The 23,413-nt window shown below is 47.1% G+C and overlaps 1 protein-coding gene across 1 annotated transcript in view; it reads left to right on the top strand.

Moving 5' to 3' along the window:
* LOC126092649 (uncharacterized) overlaps positions 1 to 23,413 on the top strand; it is a 739,947-nt gene that overhangs the window by 342,516 nt on the left and 374,018 nt on the right. Inside the window, exon 2 of the mRNA XM_049908371.1 lies at positions 15,674 to 15,879. Coding sequence (XP_049764328.1) covers positions 15,674 to 15,879 — 206 coding nt within the window. The remainder of the gene's footprint in view (positions 1 to 15,673; positions 15,880 to 23,413) is intronic.

Below are 23,413 nucleotides of genomic sequence, written 5' to 3'. Positions count from 1 at the left end.
CCTTTCGCAGCAATGCAGGCTGCTTTTCTCCCATGGAGACGATCGTAGAGATGCTGGATGTAGTCCTGTGGAACGGCTTGCCATGCCATTTCCACCTGGCGCCTCAGTTGGACCAGCGTTCGTGCTGGACGTGCAGACCGCGTGAGACGACGCTTCATCCAGTCCCAAACATGCTCAATGGGGGACAGATCCGGAGATCTTGCTGGCCAGGGTAGTTGACTTACACCTTCTAGAGCACGTTGGGTGGCACGGGATACATGCGGACGTGCATTGTCCTGTTGGAACAGCAAGTTCCCTTGCCGGTCTAGGAATGGTAGAACGATGGGTTCGATGACGGTTTGGATGTACCGTGCACTATTCAGTGTCCCCTCGACGATCACCAGTGGTGTACGGCCAGTGTAGGAGATCGCTCCCCACACCATGATGCCGGGTGTTGGCCCTGTGTGCCTCGGTCGTATGCAGTCCTGATTGTGGCGCTCACCTGCACGGCGCCAAACACGCATACGACCATCATTGGCACCAAGGCAGAAGCGACTCTCATCGCTGAAGACGACACGTCTCCATTCGTCCCTCCATTCACGCCTGTCGCGACACCACTGGAGGCGGGCTGCACGATGTTGGGGCGTGAGCGGAAGACGGCCTAACGGTGTGCGGGACCGTAGCCCAGCTTCATGGAGACGGTTGCGAATGGTCCTCGCTGATACCCCAGGAGCAACAGTGTTCCTAATTTGCTGGGAAGTGGCGGTGCGGTCCCCTACGGCACTGCGTAGGATCCTACGGTCTTGGCGTGCATCCGTCGTCGCTGCGGTCCGGTCCCAGGTCGACGGGCACGTGCACCTTCCGCCGACCACTGGCGACAACATCGATGTACTGTGGAGACCTCACGCCCCACGTGTTGAGCAATTCGGCGGTACGTCCACCCGGCCTCCCGCATGCCCACTATACGCCCTCGCTCAAAGTCCGTCAACTGCACATACGGTTCACGTCCACGCTGTCGCGGCATGCTACCAGTGTTAAAGACTGCGTTGGAGCTCCGTATGCCACGGCAAACTGGCTGACACTGACGGCGGCGGTGCACAAATGCTGCGCAGCTAGCGCCATTCGACGGCCAACACCGCGGTTCCTGGTGTGTCCGCTGTGCCGTGCGTGTGATCATTGCTTGTACAGCCCTCTCGCAGTGTCCGGAGTAAGTATGGTGGGTCTGACACACCGGTGTCAATGTGTTCTTTTTTCCATTTCTAGGAGTGTATATGGTCTCTGGCCGAAGAGTCTTTTATTCTCTGTCAATATGCCGCCAACACAGATATGGTTCTCCCCATCTGGGCCATTACGCCGGCCGCTCGAGGACTGCTAGTCAGAGCATTATCGTCCGTCTCGCCGTCCCGTCGGTATCACTGCGTCGTCGGGCAGCCACAATTGGTCAATGAGTTCCTTCTCTCGGTCCCCGACGCCTGCCGACTGCGTCGCCGGTTCATTGGCTCTACGCCGGCGCACTCCGTGGCTGTCACTGTACTCTGGGCGGCCCCAGTGATGGAGCGCTGCTTCCCAGCTGTGGCCGACACCGTCGTCGCCCAGAGCAACATCAGTCTCGCTGGCCAGTCGGCCTCGCTACATCGCAGGTAGTCACCGCTGATCGAGCGCTATCTCGCCAGAGGCCGCCTGTAGCTGCCGACACCCCCGCCGACTTATCGGGCTACCAACGATGCCATTCTCTCCGGGAGTCGGTCGCGTTCCACTCGCCTCAGTGTCCATCACCGCGCCAGCTGCGTACTACTCAGCATCACCAGACACCAGTCGTGCCCCAAGTACAGAACCGCTCCGGGTCGACACCAAATCAGGAAAAGTCATTCATGCCGTAGCACCAGCCGTCATATGTTGTTACCTTGATCAGTAAACAATCCCAGATGTAAACTGTTGATTACTTCCTGTGTCCTTTCCACCGTGCAGAGACACAAAAAAGACTGCTGTTAGACTTTTATCTCTGTCGTCGATAACATGCTAGTGAAATCTGGTTTCACAGGACATAGTGGATCAGGTTGTGGAAAGGGGCCAAGGTCAATTACTGTTAATTACACAAGAACGCACACAACTTTATCCCTCATACCAATGCACAGTTTTCTCTTTAAAATAACAAATATCAATTCATGGCTGAGGGCCCAAGTAACTTCTCCACAACAGGTTTAAATGATTGCTTTTAAAACAGGATTTATAGTAACGGCTCAAGGCCTCACTTAAGTGAGATTACAATATCTTCTAGGCTAAAGGCCGAAATAATATTTCAGATCAGCTAAGGAAATTGTTTAAGAGACAAGCATTTCTAAATTCCGGCTAAAGGCCATATTAAGTAAAATTAAAGTTAATTCTTCGGCTGAAAGCCCAATAAAAAAATTTCTTTACATAATAAAAGAGAGGGTTTAAAGATATGCTTTTACACAGTACGACAGAAAAACATCTTAAGAAAACTTTAAGTATCAAACAATTACTCAAGAATAATTAAAGATAATCTTAAGATAAACATTTGCAGAACACGGATGAAGACCGTTTCAAGAATGCATGATAATTAAAGAGAAACCTTCGGACAAGGATTTACATATTAAAGCCACAGATCCAGAAAGAAAGAAGGCTGAAGGCGTAAATACAGGGCAGCAAGAATTTTAAATGAAACACGGCCGAATCTTAGAATAGTTGACATGAAGTTCGGGTGAAGGCCATATATTAAACATAAAACAGACAATATTAATACCCGGCTGAAGGCCTGGCACAGTACCTGCGACCAAATAAAATGGCAGTCACAAACAACAATCAGTGGCGTTGAGGAGCCGTGTTCTGGAGAGGAAACTCTAAGCGCAGTTTAGGTCAGACAGGCAGCCAAGCGTAACACTAAACAATCCGATGGCAACACGACCTAGGGACGGCTGAAGAACCGACCAACAGCCTAATCCATTTCCTTCCACCCGACACACGCGATGCTCTGTTTCAACCGACCGACTGACTACTCCAGTACGCAGACAGCATTCATCTGCTCAGTGAAAATCACAGAAGCTACACACAGTTACACGTAAACACACTTGCACAAGAACTCGAACAATCGTAAAAGCAATCACTGTGGAACAACAAAGACGAATCAGTTCGACACACAGAGAGTTTCCGATATGGTCGGTGACCAAATACACGTCGTCCGATGAGACGACCGACCGAACGACGAACCCAGGTCGTTCCCACTCAAGTTACGTGTGCCGGCAACTGTCGGGCGAGTCTTCGCTATCCGAAGCTGACTGCAGCTCCAAGCCGACTCAACTCGATGTCCGTTCGGAATTCGGAGACACGGCGACCCTGGCACACTGACTCGGACCCAACCATGCAGAGGTAGCTTTTGCCCATTGGCCACGACATCTCTGCACAAGGAAGTAACCGACCCACGTCCAGCAAGATGACCAACTGACGAGGCCCAGAAACGGTCGAACGACCAAATACACATCAACCGATGAGACGATCAACCGAAAGACCAACCAGCCGTCGTCCCGCTTCAGTCTCATTCCGTCGGACAGTCCATGTGTGTCGCCAGTGGTCGGCAAGCAGTGGCTGTCCGCACCTCACTGGCGCACCGTCCCCGACTTCACGGCTGCTGCGTCCCAACTGAGCTTCCAACTCACGACGACCCGGAATACTGTCGGTAGAACCAGAGATAGTACGACAGATCACTTACCGATAAGCGCTGCTGCTGCCACTCACGGGCGGCAAGTCAGGAAGTTAATGACGGCAGTAAATAGAATAAGAAAACGAGGTGGCAGTACTGTAAGAGAAGATGACAAACAATAAACGGAATGAACACGAGCCGCGCACGGCTCAAATATTTAATAAAGAAAGCCGTTTTATTCCATGCACCATTACTAAAAACTTTCCGCAAATCTGCGTATGGAATGCATATTTCATATTCTTTCCGTTTCTATTGTTGACAACAGGGCTAAAATTGCCCCATGTCCACTTCAGTACCTGAGTGGTTTCGACCCCAGGATTGTCAAGGATTTTTCCTGATGGGAGAATTGGTACGGGCTGTATTCAGCCCTGTGATGTCAACTGAAGAGTTACTCGACCCACTACTAGCGGTTCCAAGGTCAGGAAACACGACAACGAGCGGGAGAAGGGCCTGCTGCCACATGGCCCTCCGTAACGCCACTGGTAGAGAATGACACAGCTGTCGGATAGACCCACTTGGCTCATCTACGGCCAGCAAGCGGGACTCAATTTTTTTAAATTGCTCCTCGAGTTCCCTTTTCTCTCCTAACCACAATACTTCTCTCGTAAGCACGCTTTAGACAGATCAAAATCGACAACTCTCGGTGTTTGCGGAGCACCTGCTGGATTTAGATCAGCCGCCAAGTACGTCGCCAGCGCGTCAGTGACGTCGATGATCACTAGACTCTCCCGAGTGTATAGTTCTGATAACCTGATTACGCTACGAGTACAGACTGAAAGTACGTTGACGCCTAAGACTGTGCCGTCGTCTGCTATCGCTGGAAGTTAAAAATAAACCTTGCCGCACTCACTCGTGTTATAGTAATGAATTCTGTGCTGTTGCGCTTTCTCAGTCGTTATTGTATAGCTTTCTGTAGCTTAACAACAGGTTACAAAGCTAGCTTATGGTCCTGACAGTAATACCATTACAGAAGAATCTATCGAAGCAAAATGGTATTTAGGTTTTACAATACCTGGACAAAGAAATGGCCTACGCTGCGCATAAATACGAACGCGAATAAATGTACATTTTAGTGAAAATTTTTTCAACAGTGGAAAAATCAATTTATTGAACGAGGGAAATCATTTTCGACTTTATTTGGCACGTAGGAAGAAAACAGCATACAGAGATGAAGTAAAGCCGGATTCTTTAGTGTCATCTAAACATGGTATTAGGTGCAATGTTTTGAAATGTTTAGGCGACTTTTTTTTTTTGTTTCTCATCGATCTTTGTCACGAACGTCAACTAAGAATTTTTCTGGTCTTCATTAAACTGAATTCGCAGTGTTAAATCCGTAATTTCATTACTATATTTCTATTTTTTTAATAAGACGTCCCCTCACAAATATCATATCCAACGCTCAGACTACGACCTGTGCAGCGCAATGTGTCACAACAGCGCCGACGTGTGAACAAGAACGACCAGTCGGACGGGCTGCCTCACTACTGACAGAGTAGGGCAGTGGCGCTGCGGTTGACTTAGTTAGACCAAGTAGTCTCTCAGCTGAAGAGGTTTTCATCTGCTTTCAACTTTCCCTTCCATTCCTGTCTAGACTATTTGTAATACAGGGCGTTTCAAAAATGACCAGTATATTTGAAACGGCAATAAAAACTAAACGAGCAGCGATAGAAATACACCGTTTGTTGCAATATGCTTGGGACAACAGTACATTTTCAGGCAGACAAACTTTCGAAATTACAGTAGTTACAATTTTCAACAACAGATGGCGCTGCGGTCTGGGAAACACTATAGTACGATATTTTCCACATATCCACCATGCGTAGCAATAATATGGCGTAGTCTCTGAATGAAATTACCCGAAACCTTTGACAACGTGTCTGGCGGAATGGCTTCACATGCAGATGAGATGTACTGCTTCAGCTGTTCAATTGTTTCTGGATTCTGGCGGTACACCTGGTCTTTCAAGTGTCCCCACAGAAAGAGGTCACAGAGGTTCATGTCTGGCGAATAGGGAGGCCAATCCACGCCGCCTCCTGTATGTTTCGGATAGCCCAAAGCAATCACACGATCATCGAAATATTCATTCAGGAAATTAAAGACGTCGGCCGTGCGATATGGCCGGGCACCATCTTGCATAAACCACGAGGTGTTCGCAGTGTCGTCTAAGGCAGTTTGTACCGCCACAAATTCACGAAGAATATCCACATAGCGTGATGCAGTACTCGTTTCGGATCTGAAAAATGGGCCAATGATTCCTTTGGAAGAAATGGCGGCCCAGACCAGTACTTTTTGAGGATGCAGGGACGATGGGACTGCAACATGGGGCTTTTTGGTTCCCCATATGCGCCAGTTCTGTTTATTGACGAAGCCGTCCAGGTAAAAATAAGCTTCGTCAGTAAACCAAATGCTGCCCACATGCATATCGCCGTCATCAATCCTGTGCACTATATCGTTAACGAATGTCAACGTGCAGCAATGGTAGCGGCGCTGAGGGGTTGCCGCGTTTGAATTTTGTATGGATAGAGGTGTACACTCTGGCGCATGAGACGATACGTGGACGTTGGCGTCATTTGGACCGCAGCTGCAACACGGCGAACGGAAACCCGAGGCCGCTGTTGGATCACCTGCTGCACTAGCTGCGCGTTGCCCTCTGTGGTTGCCGTACGCGGTCGCCCTACCTTTCCAGCACGTTCATCCGTCACGTTCCCAGTCCGTTGAAATTTTTCAAACAGATCCTTTAGTGTATCGCTTTTCGGTCCTTTGGTTACATTAAACCTCCGTTGAAAACTTCGTCTTGTTGCAACAACACTGTGTTCTAGGCGGTGGAATTCCAACACCAGAAAAATCCTCTGTTCTAAGGAATAAACCATGTTGTCTACAGCACACTTGCACGTTGTGAACAGCACACGCTTACAGCAGAAAGACGACGTACAGAATGGCGCACCCACAGACTGCGTTGTCTTCTATATCTTTCACATCACTTGCAGCGCCATCTGTTGTTGAAAATTGTAACTACTGTAATTTCGAAAGTTTGTCTGCCTGAAAATGTACTGTTGTCCCAAGCATATTGCAACAAACGGTGTATTTCTATCGCTGCTCGTTTAGTTTTTACTGCCGTTTCAAATATACCAGTCATTTTTGAAACACCCTGTAGATATTTTAAGGTATATGGCACTAGACTGATGATATGATAATTTTCGGCTCTATATCCTGGCTCAGTAGACCGTTGCCTATAAGTTACTCACACAGTATTTCTTACGGGAGTCAGCGTCTGGGGTAGACGACGGTGAAAGTTCTTGGACGTCTGAGTCACCATTTACACTTAACGCAACAAGACTGAGGAAAATTTCTGCAAAAATTTCGTGGCGAGTTAAGATATTCCTAAATTAAATACGCTGGATGTTTCGTAATTGAAAGAACAAAAACTTTCCAGTCAAAATCGCCCTGCAAAGAGCCGTTTAAGAGACAGTTGCGAATATGTGGTTTCGGGCCATCACTGAGATTAGTATAAGATAATGACCTAGAGCAGTGGTCTTCAAACGGTGACCCGTGGGTCGCATTCGACTTGAACCAAGTATTCATGCGGCCAGCGGTCTTTAGCAGCACCACCTAAAGAGGTGGTGATCTTTGCAACCATGTTTCATTATAGACAAATCCAAAAAAGTTTTGTATCACCTTGGTTGCGAGAGTTCCAGTACATGTACAGGAATTCGGAATAGAGATCAGCATAAACAACATTGCCGCTCTTTGTATTGCTCATGAAAACTACCCATTGTATGTTGTACCACCATACAGCGAGACCTTCAGAGGTGGTGGCCCAGACTGCTGTAGACACCGGTACCTCTAACACCCAGTAGCACGTCCCCTTGCATTGATGCATGCCTGTATTCGCCATAGCATACTATCCACAAGTTCATCAAGGCACTGTTGGTCCAGATTATCTCACTCAACGGCGATACCTCAGAGTGTTTTTTGGGTCACGGCGTCCATAAACAGCCCTTTCCAATCAATCCCGGGCATGTTCGATAGGGTTCATGACTGGAGAACATGCTGGCCACCCTAGTCGAGCGATGTCGTTATCCTGAAGGAAATCATTCACAAGATGTGCACGATGAAAGCGCGAATTGTCGTCCATTAAGACGAATGCCTCCTCGCCAATATGCTGCCGATATGGTTAAACTATATGTCGGAGGACGGCATGTACGCATCGTACAGCCGTTACCGCGCCTTCCATGACCACCAGCGGCGTACGTCGGTCCCACATAACGCCACCCCAAAAGGTCAGGGAACCTCCACCTTGCTGCAGTCGCTGGACAGTGTGTCTAAGGCGTGCAGCCTGACCAGGTTCCCTCTATACACGTATTTGACAATCGTCTGGTTGGAGGCATATACGACACTCAGCGGTGAAGAGAACGTGATGCCAGTCCTGAGCGGTCCATTCGGCATGTCGTTGGGCCCATCTCTACCGCGCTGCATGGTTTCGTGGTTGCAAAGATGGGCCCCGCCATGGACGTCGGGAGTGAAGTTTCACAACATGCAGCGTATTGCGCATAGTTTGAATCGTAACACGACGTCCTGTGGCTGCACAAAAAGCATTATTCGACAAGGTGGCGTTGTTGTCAGTGTTCCACCGAGCCATAATCCGTAGGTAGCGGTCATCCACTGCAGTAGTAGCCCTTGGGCGGCCTGAGCGAGGCATGTTAACGATAGTACCTATCTCTTTGTATTGCTCCATGTCCGAACAACATCGCTTTGGTTCACTCCAAGACTCCTGGCGGAATGACTGGAACTTATCGGCTGTCGGACCCCTCCTTCTAATAGGCGCTGCCCATGCATGGTTGTCTACATCTTTGGGCGGGTTTAGTAACATGTCCGAACAGTCAAAGCCACTGTGTCTGTGATACAACATCCACACTGAACGTCTGTCTTCAGGCGTTCTGGGAACCGGGGTGATGCAAAACTTGTTTTGATATGTGTAGTATGCATCTAGCAGCTAACAGCCGAATCCAAAACTGTCACCTAACCTTAAAATCTTCCTAAATGTGTAGTTTTCCCGTACCATTCCAATAATAACTCTTACAGAGAGAGTAATATTTTGAGATATGCATAGTTTTAATTAAAGCTTGAGGATTCGGTCGCGAGCTAAGTAAAATTGACCACCTACGTCTGTGGCAGAGATGTAAATAACGCGGACACTGCGCGGATAGAGGATGAGAGAGGGGGAATGTTTTATGGTTTGTCTTGCAGCCCTGACAGCTGAATGGCGGGCGCGATTCGTACCGTTCAGCTTCTATAGTGTAAGCTGTGAAATATCGATTTGTTAATGTAATGCTGTATTTATTTGTAACAAGAGATATGAAATTAGGTTGAAGTTGCTGACTACAGCGCAATAAGCAGAAGAAGAATGACATCATATAATTTGGTAAATATCTGTGATCGTGTTCCTTACTGCATAACAAATTTAAATGCAGTACAAATAATGTTTTAATTAAGTAATCATCCACTCACACAGACAACACAAGAACAGTTGGTCAGGGAATCGCCCTGTGTCAACAGTAGGGTCTCTGAGGGTGGCAAAATCAAACAGAACAGTCGACAGGAAGCATTCAGAATGATGCGAATTTTAACGATCAGTAGTGGAGGCCGGCGAACAACCTATCTTTCCCTTACTGTAGATAGCCTTTTGTGTGTAATGAAGCGCTAACTTATGTAGGTTACAAATATTAACAATAAGCTACCTGTATATGTGACCCGAGGTGGCTCCACACGATGTCGTTATTGGCTCTTGAGCACGAAAGTTTGACGACCACTATCATAGACAGTATAAATCTATTTGAAATGTAATCTTCTCAATTAATTAAACATCTACTTAGACTCCAATTTCACACACTGTCCATGGTTGCAAATTGAGGTACATACGCGATAGTGTGCCGACACACTTTGCTGATGAGAGAGACATATTGAACAACAATATGATCTAACACGGATGGGTTGAGCCGGCCGTTGTCGCCGAGTGGTTCTAGGTGCTACAGTCTGGAACCGCGCGACCGCTACGGTCGCAGGTTCGCATCCTGCCTCGGGCATTGATGTGTGTGATGTCCTTAAGCTTAAGTAGTTCTAAGTTCTAGCGGACTGATGACCTCAGAAGTTAAGTCCCATAGTCCTCAGAGCCATTTGAACGGATGGGTAGAGAAGGGCATGTACCCTGGCCACCTAGATCAACTGACTTCAAAAATATGGATTTTTATGTCTGGTGTCATCACAAAAATGAAGTGTAGGACAGTGATGTTCATGAGGTTGAAGAACTGGGGCAAAAATTTTGCACTTTTTTCAACATTTACGCTATGTGATCAAAAGTATCCGGACACCCTCAAAACCATATATTTTTCATATTAGGTGAATTGTGCTGCCACCTATTGCCAGGTACTCAACATCAGCGACCTCAATAGTCATTACACATCGTGAGAGAGCAAAATGTGGCGCTCCGCGGAACTCACAAACTTCGAACGTGGTCAGGTGATTGGGTTTCACTCGTGCCATAAGCCTGTACGCGAGATTTCTACACTCCTAAACATCCCTATGTCCACTGTTTCCGATGTGATAGTCAGGTGGAAACATGAAATTACACGTACAGCACAAAAGCGTACACGCCGACCTCGTCTGTTGACTGAAAGAGACCACCGACAGTTGAAGAGGGTCGTAATGTGAAATAGGCAGATATCTATTCAGACTATCACACAGGAATTATAAACTGCATCAGGATCCACTGAAGTACTATGACGGCTAGGCGGGAGGTGAGAAAACTTGGCTTTCAAGGTCGAGCGGCTGCTCATAAGCCACACCACGCTACTAAATGCCAAACAACGCTTCGATTAGTGTAAGCAGCGTAAACATTGAACGACTGAACAGTGGAAAAACGTTGCGTGGAGTGACGACTCACGGTACACAATGTGGCGATCCGATGGCAGGGTGTGGGTATGGTGAATGCCCGAAAGATGACGTTAACAACGTCATCTTTCAGCGTGTGTAATGCCAATAGTAAAATTCGGAAGCGATGGTGTTATGGTGTGGTCGTGTTCTTCATGGAGGGGGCTTGCACCCCTTGTAGGTTTGCTTGGCACTATCACAGCACAGGCCCACATTGATGTCTTAAGCACTTTCTTCCTTCCCAATGTTGAAGAGCAATACGGGGATGGCGATTGCATCTTCAAACACGATCGAGCACCTGTTCATAAACCACGGCCTGTGGCGGAGTGGTTAAACGACAATAACATCCCTGTAATGGACTGGCGTGCACAGAGTCCTGACCTGAATCCTATAGAACACCTTTGGGATGTTTTGGATACCCGACTTCATTCAGGCCTCACCAATCGACATCGCTACCTTAGTGAAGTACTCCGTGAAGAATGGATTGCCATTCCGCAAAAAACCTTCCAGCACCTGATTGAAAGTATGCCTGCGAGAGTGGAAGCTGTCATCAAGGCTAAGAGTGGGCCAACACCATACTAGATTCCAGCATCATCGATGGAGGGCGCCACGAAGTTGTAAGTCATTTTCAGCCAGATGTCCGGATACATTTGATCTCATTGTGTATATGATGATCCGGGAACGTTTGAAATATTTCATAAATGACATCAGAGGCTAGTGTAGTATGCTTATAGTGGGCGGCCATTTGAGGACCTATACAAGAGTACAGTAAACTGTAACATGCCAAGTGCTAAAGTATTATTGAACTCTTTGCTAACGTACATCCTCTGTGAAATTTGTGTTCAGTTAAATAAATACTTAATCGAAAAGTTCACATTTACTAACTAGGTCAAGTTTCACAGGAGAGCTTCTATGAAGTTTGGAAGGTATGAGACGTGGTACTGGTAAAGGTAAAGCTGTGACGACGGGTCCCTAATCGTGCTTGGATAGCTCAGTCGACAGATCACTTTCCGGCGAAAGGAAAAGGTCAATAGTTAAGGTCTTTTTCTGTCACACAGTTTTAATATACCAATAAGTTTCATATTGGTGCACACTCCGTAACAGAACGAAATTTTAATTCACGTTATGAGCTGCTTAGTAGTGTGTTGGTCCAGCTTTGGAAAGCAATACAGCATCGATTTTGAATGGTAGGTTTTGACAATTCGTTGATATTTTTCCGCAGATATTTTGCACCAAATGTCTACGCACAGTTATCGTAATTCCTGTAAATAACTCTACCTGGTTTGTATAATGCAGTTGGCAGCCTATGTTGTCCTAGATGTTTTCCATCCTACTCGTGTAAAGCAAATTCTGTGTCCAAGACATAAACTTGCGTTCTCTATCATACTTACAGCATGACCTGAGCTGGTGATACGAACAGTTACCCTGCTGGGTGATTGTCGACATCTGGGAAGTCATAAAGTACGACGAGATCTGGTGGTCCACAATTGTGTTCATACAGTCCAAAGCTCACTTGGTGCCCTCGATTGCTACCACTCATCCCACGGTAGCCCAACCAAATCTCCCCCATAGCACAATACTGCCTCCACTGGCATCCATGGCGTAGTGCATTTTTCGAGTAGTCGTTCGCTTCGATGACAGGCTAAATGAAAAACTGCTAACGACATACTGGAACAAAAAATATGATTCATTCCACCAGGTGACACCTTTACACTGATTCACTGACCAATATCGGTGGACCCCTGGCAATTTTAATCATAACTGACGATATCGCTCTCAATGTGGAAACAGGTAGATACCATCGGCTGCGGACCGTCAAGTTCAACAGTGTGCCTTGAAAGGTGTACTCCAAACCATTTGCACCTGCTCCAGCGCGGTACTCACCTGCCACAGATCGCCGCATATCGGGCTTCACAGAGCGGAGAAGTCTCAGACATCCACGTTCCTGTGATGTGGAGTGGACGTCCTACACCTTGTCGCCTAATCGTGGTTTCACCATTCTTCAACCACTTTCCATAGATGTTTACCACAACAGGACGTGAACAGCAACCGGCTTCTCGATTTCCGAGATTGTCGTTCCCTGGCACGAGACACTAATAATCTACTTTTTCTCAAGTCTCTTGTGTCAGTGTATTTCCCCATTCGCGACCAATTTTGTCGCTAGAAGATTCCCTATTCGTCACTGCTGCCCTTCTATGTTTTCCTTTTCACGACACGTGTCTGCAACGGCACCACACTTCATTCATTGTTGTTTTGGACAGTGGTCATAATGTTTCGGTCAGCATACTCGCTTTCACTCTTTCGGAGTTGCTAACACCTGCTTTATCGACCCTTGTTTACTGAGACATTTTTACGAGGGGCATTGAATAAGTAATACTAACATTTTTTCTAAGAGTAAGTTAGTTTTATTCAGAATTCCCATACGCTACACTATTCCCTACTCTTCTGGCGAGCCGGCCGAGGTGGACGAGCGGTTCTAGGCGGTACAGTCAGGAACCGCGCTACCGCTACGGTCTCAGGTTCGCATCCTGCCTCGGGCATGGATGTGTGTGATGTCCTTAGGTTAGTTAGGTTTAAGTAGTTCTAAGTTCTAGGGGACTGATGACCGTAGAAGTTAAGTCCCATAGGGCTCAGAGCCATTTGAATCTTTTTTTTTTCTTCTGATGACGAAATCCTACTTTTCCACATAATCTCTTTTCAGTGCGACAGCCTTACGCCACGTTAGTGGGAGAGACTATATGCCCATATGCTAGCACGCAAACAGTCGACTTGCTGCATCAACAACATCCCCCCCCCCCCCAATCAACCTCTTACTTCTTTCCACTGGCTTCATCCTTCACTCGGCCGAACATATGGAAGTCGGAAGAAGCGAGGTCATCACTTTAGGGTAGATGAGGATTTGCACTCCAGTGAACTTTTGTAACCATTCCCAACAGAGACGTTCAGTTTTGCAGCGAGATGTTTGGTTTTCATCCATCAATCAGCTCGAGTGGGAGTATGCGCATCTTCCAATATTGCAAGAGTCACAGTATTTGTAGCCGGCTGCCTTGCGGGAGATCAGACTGGTTTGCGCAGCCTTGTTACGCTGATGACATATGCGTCGCCCAACGGCTCACCGTGCTTTTGTTCATCGATAGTTAATGTGTACATTCTCCAAGCGCCTATGAATATTTGCGATGCACTGGTTTTCCGCCAAAAGGAACTCTACGTCACCTCTCTGGTGAGATGTCAGTTAGAACGCTACGTACAGCGTCGCCACCTATCTAAACTTCAGAAAACTATAGGGGCTGAAGTAGAAATATTCTACGATGTCCACAACAAATTTGGCATTTTTTAAAGCGAAATTAGCAGGGGTAAACATGTTGTCTTTATTGCTGAACGGCCCTCGTACTTCTTCCGTATGACTTTCCGGTATTAATACACTACTGGACATTAAAATGGTTACACCACGAAGATGACATGCTACAGACGCGAAATTTAACCGACAGGAAGAAGATGCTGTGATATGCAAATGATTAGCTTTTCAGAGCATTCTCACACGGTTGGCGCCGGTGGCGATACCTACAACTTGCTGAAATGAGGAAAGTTTCCAACCGATTTCTCATATACAAACAGTAGTTGACCGGCGTTGCCTGGTTAAACGTTGTTGTGATGCCTAGTGTAAGGAGGAGAAATGCGACATTGATAAAGGTCGGATTCTAGCCTGTTGCGATTGCGGTCTTTTGTTTCACGACATTGCTACTCGCGTTGGTCAAGATCCAATGACTGTTAGCAGAATATGGAATCGGTGGGTTCAGGAGGGTAATACGGAACGCCGTGCTGGATCCCAACGGCCTCGTATCACTATCAGTCGAGATGACAGGCATCTTATCCGCATGGCTGTAACGGATCGTGCAGCCACGTCTCGATCCCTGAGTCAACAGATGTGGACGTTTGCGAGACAACGAAAATCTGCACGAACAGTTCGACGACGTTTCCAACAGCACGGACTATCAGCTCGGAGATCATGGCTGCGGTTACCCTTGACGCTGCATCAGAGACAGGAGCGCCTACGATGGTGTGCTCAACGACGAACCTGGGTGCACGAATGGCAAAACTTCATTTTCTCGGATGAATCCAGGTTCTGTTCACAGCATCAGTATGGTCGCATCCGTGTTTGGCGTCATCGCGGTGAACGCACATTGAAAGCGTGTATTCGTCATCGCCATACTGGCGTATCACCCGGCGAGGTGGTATGGTGTGCCATTGGTTACACGTCTCGGTCACCTCTTGTTCGCATTGACGGCACTTTGAAAAGTGGACGTTACATTTCAGATAAGTTACGACCCGTGGCTCTACCCTTCATTCCATCCCTGCGAAACCCTCCATTTCAGCAGGATAATGCACGACCACAAGTTGCAGGTCCTGTACTGGCCCTTCTGGATACAGAAAATGTTCGACCGCTGCCCTAGGTAGCACATTCGCCAGATCTCTCACCATTTGAAAACGTCTGGTCAATGGTGGCCGAACAACTGGCTCGTGACAATACGCAGGTCACTACTCTTGATGAACTGTGGTGTCGTGTTGAAGCTGCATGGGCAACTGTACCTGTACGCGCCATCCAAGGTCTGTTTGACTCGATGACCAGGCTTATCAAGGCCGTTATTACGGCCAGAGGTGGTTGGTTGTTCTGGGTACTGATTTCTCAGTATCTATGCACCCAAATTGCGTGAAAATGTAATCACATATCAGTTCTAGTATAATATATTTGTCGAATGAATACCCGTTTATCATCTGCATTTCTTCTTGGTGTGGCAATTTTAGTGGCCAGTAGTGTAGTTATAGACCGTGTATTTGTGTGTTCGTCTGTCACTAACTGTGAACAAACTGCCTATTGGCTTCTGTCTCGGGTTCTTCGGCCGACGTTCATCTAGACTAGATCTTCCAGCTGCCGAAGAACCCGAGACAGAAGCCAATAGGCAGTTTGTCAACAAGTGGCCACGAAAGCCTTAACAATTTTGTACTAACTGTGAAGCCGGGTCGTCAGTGAGTGAGTGGTTTTTGCTACAGGGGGCTGGAGCCTGCGGCTGGTGGAGGTGAGGATCCCGATGCACACCGTGCTGCACCAGAACGCGCGCCTCGAGTGCCACTACGACCTGGAGGGCGAGTCGCTCTACTCGGTCAAGTGGTACAAGGACGGCCGCGAGTTCTACCGCTTCGTGCCCAGGGACACGCCGCCGGCGCAGATCTTCCAGCTGCCGGGAGTCGTCGTCGACGTGAGTACTCAATCTGCTCAAACTTCCTACGCCTTTGAAACTATCTGCGTCGCCGAGGCTAGAACTGGGGATAATGTTGTTATCGACTGTCTTTGCCAAAGACAGCTAGTGACCCATTCGGGTTCTACATCTATTTCTGTACTCTGATGGAAACAATGTGTGGCGGAGGGTACACGGTGCGCAGGTATCATTCTCCCACTGCCTATTCCAGCCGCTGGTTCTTAACGGGGAGACATTCTGTCCGCACCGCTATATGTGAGCTCGAATTTTTTGAATTTTGTAGTTGTGATGATTACGTGAAGTGTATGTTGGAGGAAACAGTGTGTTTTATTAAGTATGCAGCGGTGTCGGAACTGTAAAGACTCGTAACTGTGAGAACATAGTTTCATTATAATTTAACTCTTGCTAATAATATGCCTGTAAACAACAAACTCAGATAACCCTTTTACCCGGCAGCGGTGTGGCCTGGAATTCTTACTCAACGTGTAATATAAATGACCCAGTAGATAGTGTCGGAAGTTCCATGTGGCTTTTCGCGGATGATGCTGCAGTATACAGAGACGCTGCACCATTTGAAAATTGCAGCGAAATGCAGGAAGATCTGCAGCGGATGGGCACTTGGTGCAGGGAGTGGCAACTGCCCCTTAACAGAGGCAAATGTAGTTTATTGCGAATACATAGAAAGAAGGATCCTTTATTGTGTGATTATATGATAGCGGAACAAACACTGGTAGCAGTTACTTCTGTAAAATATCCGAGAATATGCGTACGGAACGATTTGAACTGGAATGATCTTATAAAATTAATTGTTGTAAGGTGGGTGCCAGGTTGAGATTCACTGGGAGAGTTCTTAGAAAATGTAGTCCATCAACAGAGGAGGTGGCTTACAAAACACTCGTTCGACCTATACTTGAGTATTGCTTGTCAGTGTGGGATCCGTACCAGGTCGGGTTGACAGAGGAGATACAGAAGATCCAAAGAAGAGCGGCGCGTTTCGTCACAGGGTCATTTGGTAAGCGTGATAGCGTTACGGAGATGTTTAGCAAACTCAAGTGGCAGACTCTGCAAGAGATGCGTTCTGCATCGCGGTGTAGCTTGTTGTCCACGTTTCGAGAGGGTGCGTTTCTGGATGAGGTATCGAATATATTGCGTCCCGCCTACTTATATCACCAGAGGAGAACACGAATGTAAAAATTAGAGAGATTCGAGCGCGCACGGAAGCTTTCCGGCAGTCGTTCTTCCCGCGAACCATACGCGACTTGAACTGGAAAAGGAAGTAATGACAGTGGCACGTAAAGTGCTCCCCGTTGGGCTGCTTGCGGAGTAAAATGTAGATGTAGATGTACGCTCCGTCAGGCTCCACCCGGAGACGCGACAGGGCACACGTGTATTCAGAGTCAATCCCCCTTTTGTTTCTTCGACGCTGTGACCATAACTTGATTAGGGGTAATTTTAATTGTGTCGTGCACCCTAAGGATCAAATACCCCCTACAGCACCTGGCAAGAACTGCTCCTGTTCGTCCGGCATCTGTTGCTCCGCGGCACTTGGGAAGTTCGGCACGGCGACGCACCTGGACATACTTATCAGACTAGTCACACTGTGAGCCGCCTTGTTAGGATAAACGTCTCTCGGGAACTCACACCTGCAGCCCAAGGTGCAGAACTTTGGCCCTTGGCTTTTTTCGGACCACTGTGCCTACATCTGCACCATTCTCCTCCCGCTACAAGTGGTCTGGCGCAGTCGTGCACCGTGGAAGCTAAACACCTCCCAACTTTATGATCCCGAATGTCTTCAACGTGTTACCGAGACGTGAGCCACCTGAGAACGCCGCTTACCTAAGTACTGCACAACGTTGACTCGGTAGCTGGAATCTGCCAAAGCTGCCATTCGATGTACCTTGATTCAGTATGACAAGGAAGTAGCTGCGTGGCGCCGGCACACTACCGACTATTTCTACACCGTTCTCTGCGACCTGGACACCCAGGCCCCCACCCCTCAAAGACAGAGTGAACGCAGCAGGATCAAGGCACAAATTATAACGTTGTCACGCCGTAGACTGCAGGGACGATGGTGCGGACCTGACGTCAATATTCATCGGAACAAGAACATTCCACCATGCATCTTATCACCTCCGATAAGTAACACCGATGACAACGACTCACCAACGAGATCTACGCGTGTCGCGCCCAGAAACTCGCCAGGCCAAAATCGTCAGTGCCTTTGTAGACCACTATCGCACAATCAACCATCAGGAGACTGATAACAACTACGCTGAGTAGTTTGTGTTACCACACGTAACTCGCACCCTCGCTAGCGACGAAGCGGACGAGCTGATGGAGCCAGGTACGCGCGGTGAAGTCCAGGGTGCAATCAACAAATGTGCTCTTAGTAAGTCACCTGGTGTCGACGGATTGCCTATAGAATTTTATCGTTCTTTCCTCACGCTAATGGCGTCACGGTGGACGACGATATTTCATGAACTGATGACGATGGGGAACGCCGTACCGCCGTCCTTTGTCGCGGGAATTATTAAACCGATACAAAAACCGACACCGGGAGTGACGACAGCACATTATCGTTCCCTAACTCTGCTTAACGCAGACTATAAAAATTTTACATGACTCCTGGCGACACGATGCCGCAAGATCATGCCAACAACTCTCTCCCCGGAACGGACAACTCCGGGAGGCTCAATTAACATACAAACGGCCACAGGAGAATGTCGCGATTTAATTGCACTGGGAGCGGAGTGCAGACTCGGCGCCACGGTGGTTGCCATTGATTTTGACAGCGCATTCGGCATGGTGCGGCATTGTTTTCTGTTCTCCGTAATGAGCCGAATGGGTTTTCCAACCGCCTTTATCGATGTGATCCGGCGCCTTTACGGCACCGCCCAATCGCTGATTCAGGTCCATGGCCGTGTGGCGGGACCAGTGACATCCGGCGTTCCATAAGGCAAGGTTGCCTGTGACACAAATCTGGAGCCACTCATTGGAGTGTGACGAGCCACCTTTCTGATCTAACCTTGCGACAGCACAGGTTTCGGAGTCGTGCGTAGTCGGAAGACGTCCTTCTCTTGGTCCGCTCACGGAATAAAACACAAAGGCTGCTTGTTTTGATATCAGCTGCAGCGGGCAGTAACATGAATGTGGCTAAATCCACGGCTATGTCCATTGGTCCATTGGACGCGGCCTCTCACAAAACGACTTAGCACCTCTCCCATGGGAACAGAAACTACGATACCTTGATATCATTTTCATCTCCACTGTGAGCCGCTCCGCTGCCATCAACTTTCGGAGTGTACTCCAAATTATCACGGCTGTGCGACAAAATCGCCTCCGCCGACTCCATTCTTTACAATGTGTCCACTACCTTAATCAACATGTGGCGTCCAGAATGGTTCACATCGAACAGGTACTTCCTCTGTCAATGTGTGACTCCGAGTGGCGTCCTTGAACATGTCCACCACGCTCAAGCAATGGAACAGGGGCCCCTGCCTTACGCGCAGCTTGCTGGAAAATCTTATGCTCGCGACCATAACACCACCAGTACCAGTCTCACACATCAAGCACAATCTGACGCACATTCCTGATTTCATCGTCGACTTCAGTTATGTTCACACACAGTTTCCGGACACACCTAAGGATTTTTACACACCACTGCTTCGTTACATATCCAGCAACCACATCGAACTCAGACACCCATCGACTCGGTGGTCCACGGTTTGGCTTCATATCCACCAGCTTTTCGTTCCCTCCAACGTCCGGGCAACATGATACCACGTCGCATGTGGAAAATTCACCACGAATCAATGTCTTTACGCCGTCGCACTAACGGACTCTCCACTGTATTCAGTTTGCTTCCTCATGGATGACGATGTCCACCAGTGACGTATGGAAACTTGATCGACAGTTCGTTGTCTGATAGCTCCGCGTTCCACCGGATTCGATTGACCCATGGACTTTTATCCATCCTGAGGATACTTATTTCCCCGCCACCAAAAATCATGCGATTGTATGGGTCAAGGGGTGGACGATTACCTACATGTACAAAAATGGCGACGAATCACGCCTTGTCTTCTGTCAGTTCTTACAAACCGCCCACAGTGAAACACAGTGAAGTCGAGCACTGACCGCGCTATCATGTCTTTTCGTCAATTACTTACACGTGAGCATTACGCCGCCTGAGCTGGATGGTGCGACACGCAGACGACAGCAGTCTCCTCTCTCCCCCCCCCCCCCCTTGCTGACATCTGAGACTCGCCGCGCTCCTTTCTATATCGTAACCCACAGTGGAGTAGGCGCACGGACACGCGCCTCCTTTCTTTATGCGCTTACCAGAGCACGCTGGTCATTCCCCCAACTCTACTGTCCCTCCTCTTTGGCTTCTACCATCCCTTCTGGCGCTTCTTCCCGTTAGTGGTGCCGGAGACCCTGTGTCCAGGCCTCGCATGCTGACCCCTGCCCGCTCTGCCTCCACGCTCCACCTGCCGGGCAGTTGCCTGAAAGTCTTATCATTTTTCCGACACCTTGTTAATAATGACTTTTGCTCGCCTTGTTCGAGAGTAATGTCTCGTGTTGATTCCGCCGGAAGGATGGCATTCCCGTTGTATTTATGCTTGTACAAATAAAGATATTTTATTTACTTACCTGGTTCCCAGTAAAAAAAAAGTAAAGGGGAGTGATTAAGGGTTGGGGAGGGGAAGGCATCGTGATCCGGCCTCTGGTTTCTACCTCTGCCCACCCTGTCTCCACAAGCTCAGAACTGACCATTGTACTCTCCACCATTTTCTTATAATAAAAAAAAGGGTAGCATTAACAAAAATAAGTACAATAAAAGAAAATCAGCAAGAGATCCAGGTTTCGAAACCCACTTTTGCTCATCGTCTATGTTACAATGATATCCGACCATGTCTTCTGTGTGCTTCACTTTGTTTTTCAGACAATACTTATTTATCTTTAGAACGTTTTGATCACTAATATTTACAAGACACTTCTAGAATGGTGTACAATACAGTATACTGAGATAATATTATTTGGAATAATAATTTATCTTAATCATCTGTAATAACAGTGACAATCTGGAATTTCGGTGAAGTCATTAAAACGCAGTGTATATAGAAGAGTAGTATACTTGACGAGAGTAATATTTGGACATGCTGCACCATTTCTGGTGCATCTTCGCTGTAGAAGTACAGAGTTTAGAGCCACAGCAACCGCTATCTCCAGCTGTCCCACAATGCTGTGTTTAATCAGTTAATTGAAAAGGCACATTTGCCCTTCGTTGAGTAATGAGAGAAGAAAATACGAGAAACCTTCAACTTCTTGGGAAATATAATCTGTAAGTGCTGCATAAGTTAAGTGAATGTTCACCTTTTAACAAAATAATACCTCGTTTGTGTACTGTAATCTGCTGGTCCAGATGTCTATTACATGTTTCTTCAGTGGCCTGTACTCTTCTAGTATGTAGAACCTTCAATTTCAAAACACCGATTATGCACAGATGCAGTGTTTTACAGGTAAATGAGCTACAGAAGTGGAACAAAAGGTGTAGCTCTTGATTTTAAAATGATTTTTATTGATTCTTGGCTATTCTTGCTTGGCCACAGCCCTTATTAGTGCCTTCGTATTACATTCCACATCCAGAAATGTTTTTGAAGGACAAAGTACTTTTCCAGCGACACTTTCGTTTACATCTTCAACGTCTACTTTTCCTTTCATCTCAATGTCATATATCTCCACGGAATTTTGTTCTGGTAAGTCGCACACGAGGTACTCTGACGTGAAACTGGAGTTATTCTCGAGAACTGGAGAATGATTTCATTTCGAAGATGACCAATAGTGGTTCCACTAACGCAAGATTTATTGACACATGGATGCTCCGCAATATATAATATTCCTCTGTTCGGATTTTGTAAGTTCTTCTAAATTCCACGTGGCAAATATTGAAACCTTGTGGATCTCAATGTCTATCTGTTGCCCTCATTACACCGCTGCGTATTATGATCACGATCACTATTGACAACTTCTAATCATACACTGATGGATACAGGTGGCTTCCAAACTGATCCATACGTTACTGCCCTCTGCATCCATGTCTGCCCTGCTTATTTCCTTATGTTATCCGTCCAACATCCGTGACATCGTCATCGGATCTTTTCTTTTTATTGCCAATCAAATAGAATCTCCTAAATTATTATGCCGTTACTTCCTGGCGTCAGCCCATCCCCGTTTCAGTTCGAGTATTTACTGTCACACACACATCTGGTTTCTTGTATTCACTTATTTGAAATTTTGTCCCTATTTGTTATTCACAACGTGTAGCTTTCCATTGCTCGTTGGGAGCCCTTCTCTTCTTGGAGTGTTCGCTCACACAACGTCGTGTATCTCCTTTGCAGGTTAGTACTGAAGGTACAAATTGGATACAGATTTTCAGTTTGAGGTGCGTTGACAGTTCTGAATACATCACTCAGAAATCTAAACCACGATTCATGTACGAAGAGTGCTGCTGTACACTGATCTAGAGATCATTGTATATGTTTGCTTTCCCACAGTAAACACTCCATGTGCTGAGCGGTGCTTGGCAGACAAGTCACCGTTGCATTCGCCTACGATATAATGACTGCCACTCTCCATAATTTAGGTGGTAAATGGCACCTCTATCCTTCTAAACTGAGCTGCCTCTCCCATCCACCTCCTACGACTCTGATACATTAGTAGATCTACACAGACTTGCATTTCCCTGCTGCGTACAGGTCACACCGGCAGAGCGCACCGCCACCAAATCGCAGTGGTAGTTCTGTGCAATACCGTTGTACTGACCGTATACTTGGTTTTTCAGCTGTCTTATGTGCATTCGCTGCATCGAAAGTATATCGTAATTTATAGAAATCAGTGCGTAGGAGACGGACGGAATCATGTTCATTGCGATTATTATGGTGCAGAGACAGTTTTTTCTCTCGAAAAATCGTAAATTCAACAAGAAAAAGTTTTATCACTGATCACTCATATTTGAACCAGTATCCTAGTTTTTCACCTTTCCTGCACCTCCTCCTCCTGATCTTGTCCTTTTCTTTCTTCTGTCCATGTTGTTCCTGATCCCTTACTTATTCTGCGTTAAAGGCCATCTAAATTTAGTATTTTATCGTTAAAAAAGCTTTTTCGTTTTATTACTCTTTCTGTAATGTTTTTTCTTGCTAGCTATTTTCTTGTTACTGCGAACGATGCTGTTGATCACTTCTCTTTCGAGAACTATACGAAAAAATGGTTCAAATGGCTCTGAGTACTATGGGACTCAACATCAGAGGTCATCAGTCCCCTAGAACTTATAACTACTTAAACTTATGTAACCTGAGTACATCACACATATCCATGCCCGAGGCAGGATTTCAACCTGCGACCGTAGCGGTATTGCGGTTCCATACTGTAGCACCTAGAACAGCTCGGCCACTCCGGCCGGCACTATATAGTTTCTTATGTTAGGCTATTCTCATTCATTTGGTAGAGGCGCCCCAAGAAGAATAACCTTCGCTTT

Source organism: Schistocerca cancellata, chromosome 7 (assembly GCF_023864275.1).
Source record: "Schistocerca cancellata isolate TAMUIC-IGC-003103 chromosome 7, iqSchCanc2.1, whole genome shotgun sequence".
Taxonomy (NCBI): Eukaryota; Metazoa; Arthropoda; class Insecta; order Orthoptera; family Acrididae; genus Schistocerca; species Schistocerca cancellata.
Note: the sequence above shows the minus strand (reverse complement) of the source record. Positions and strands in the feature narration are given on the sequence as shown.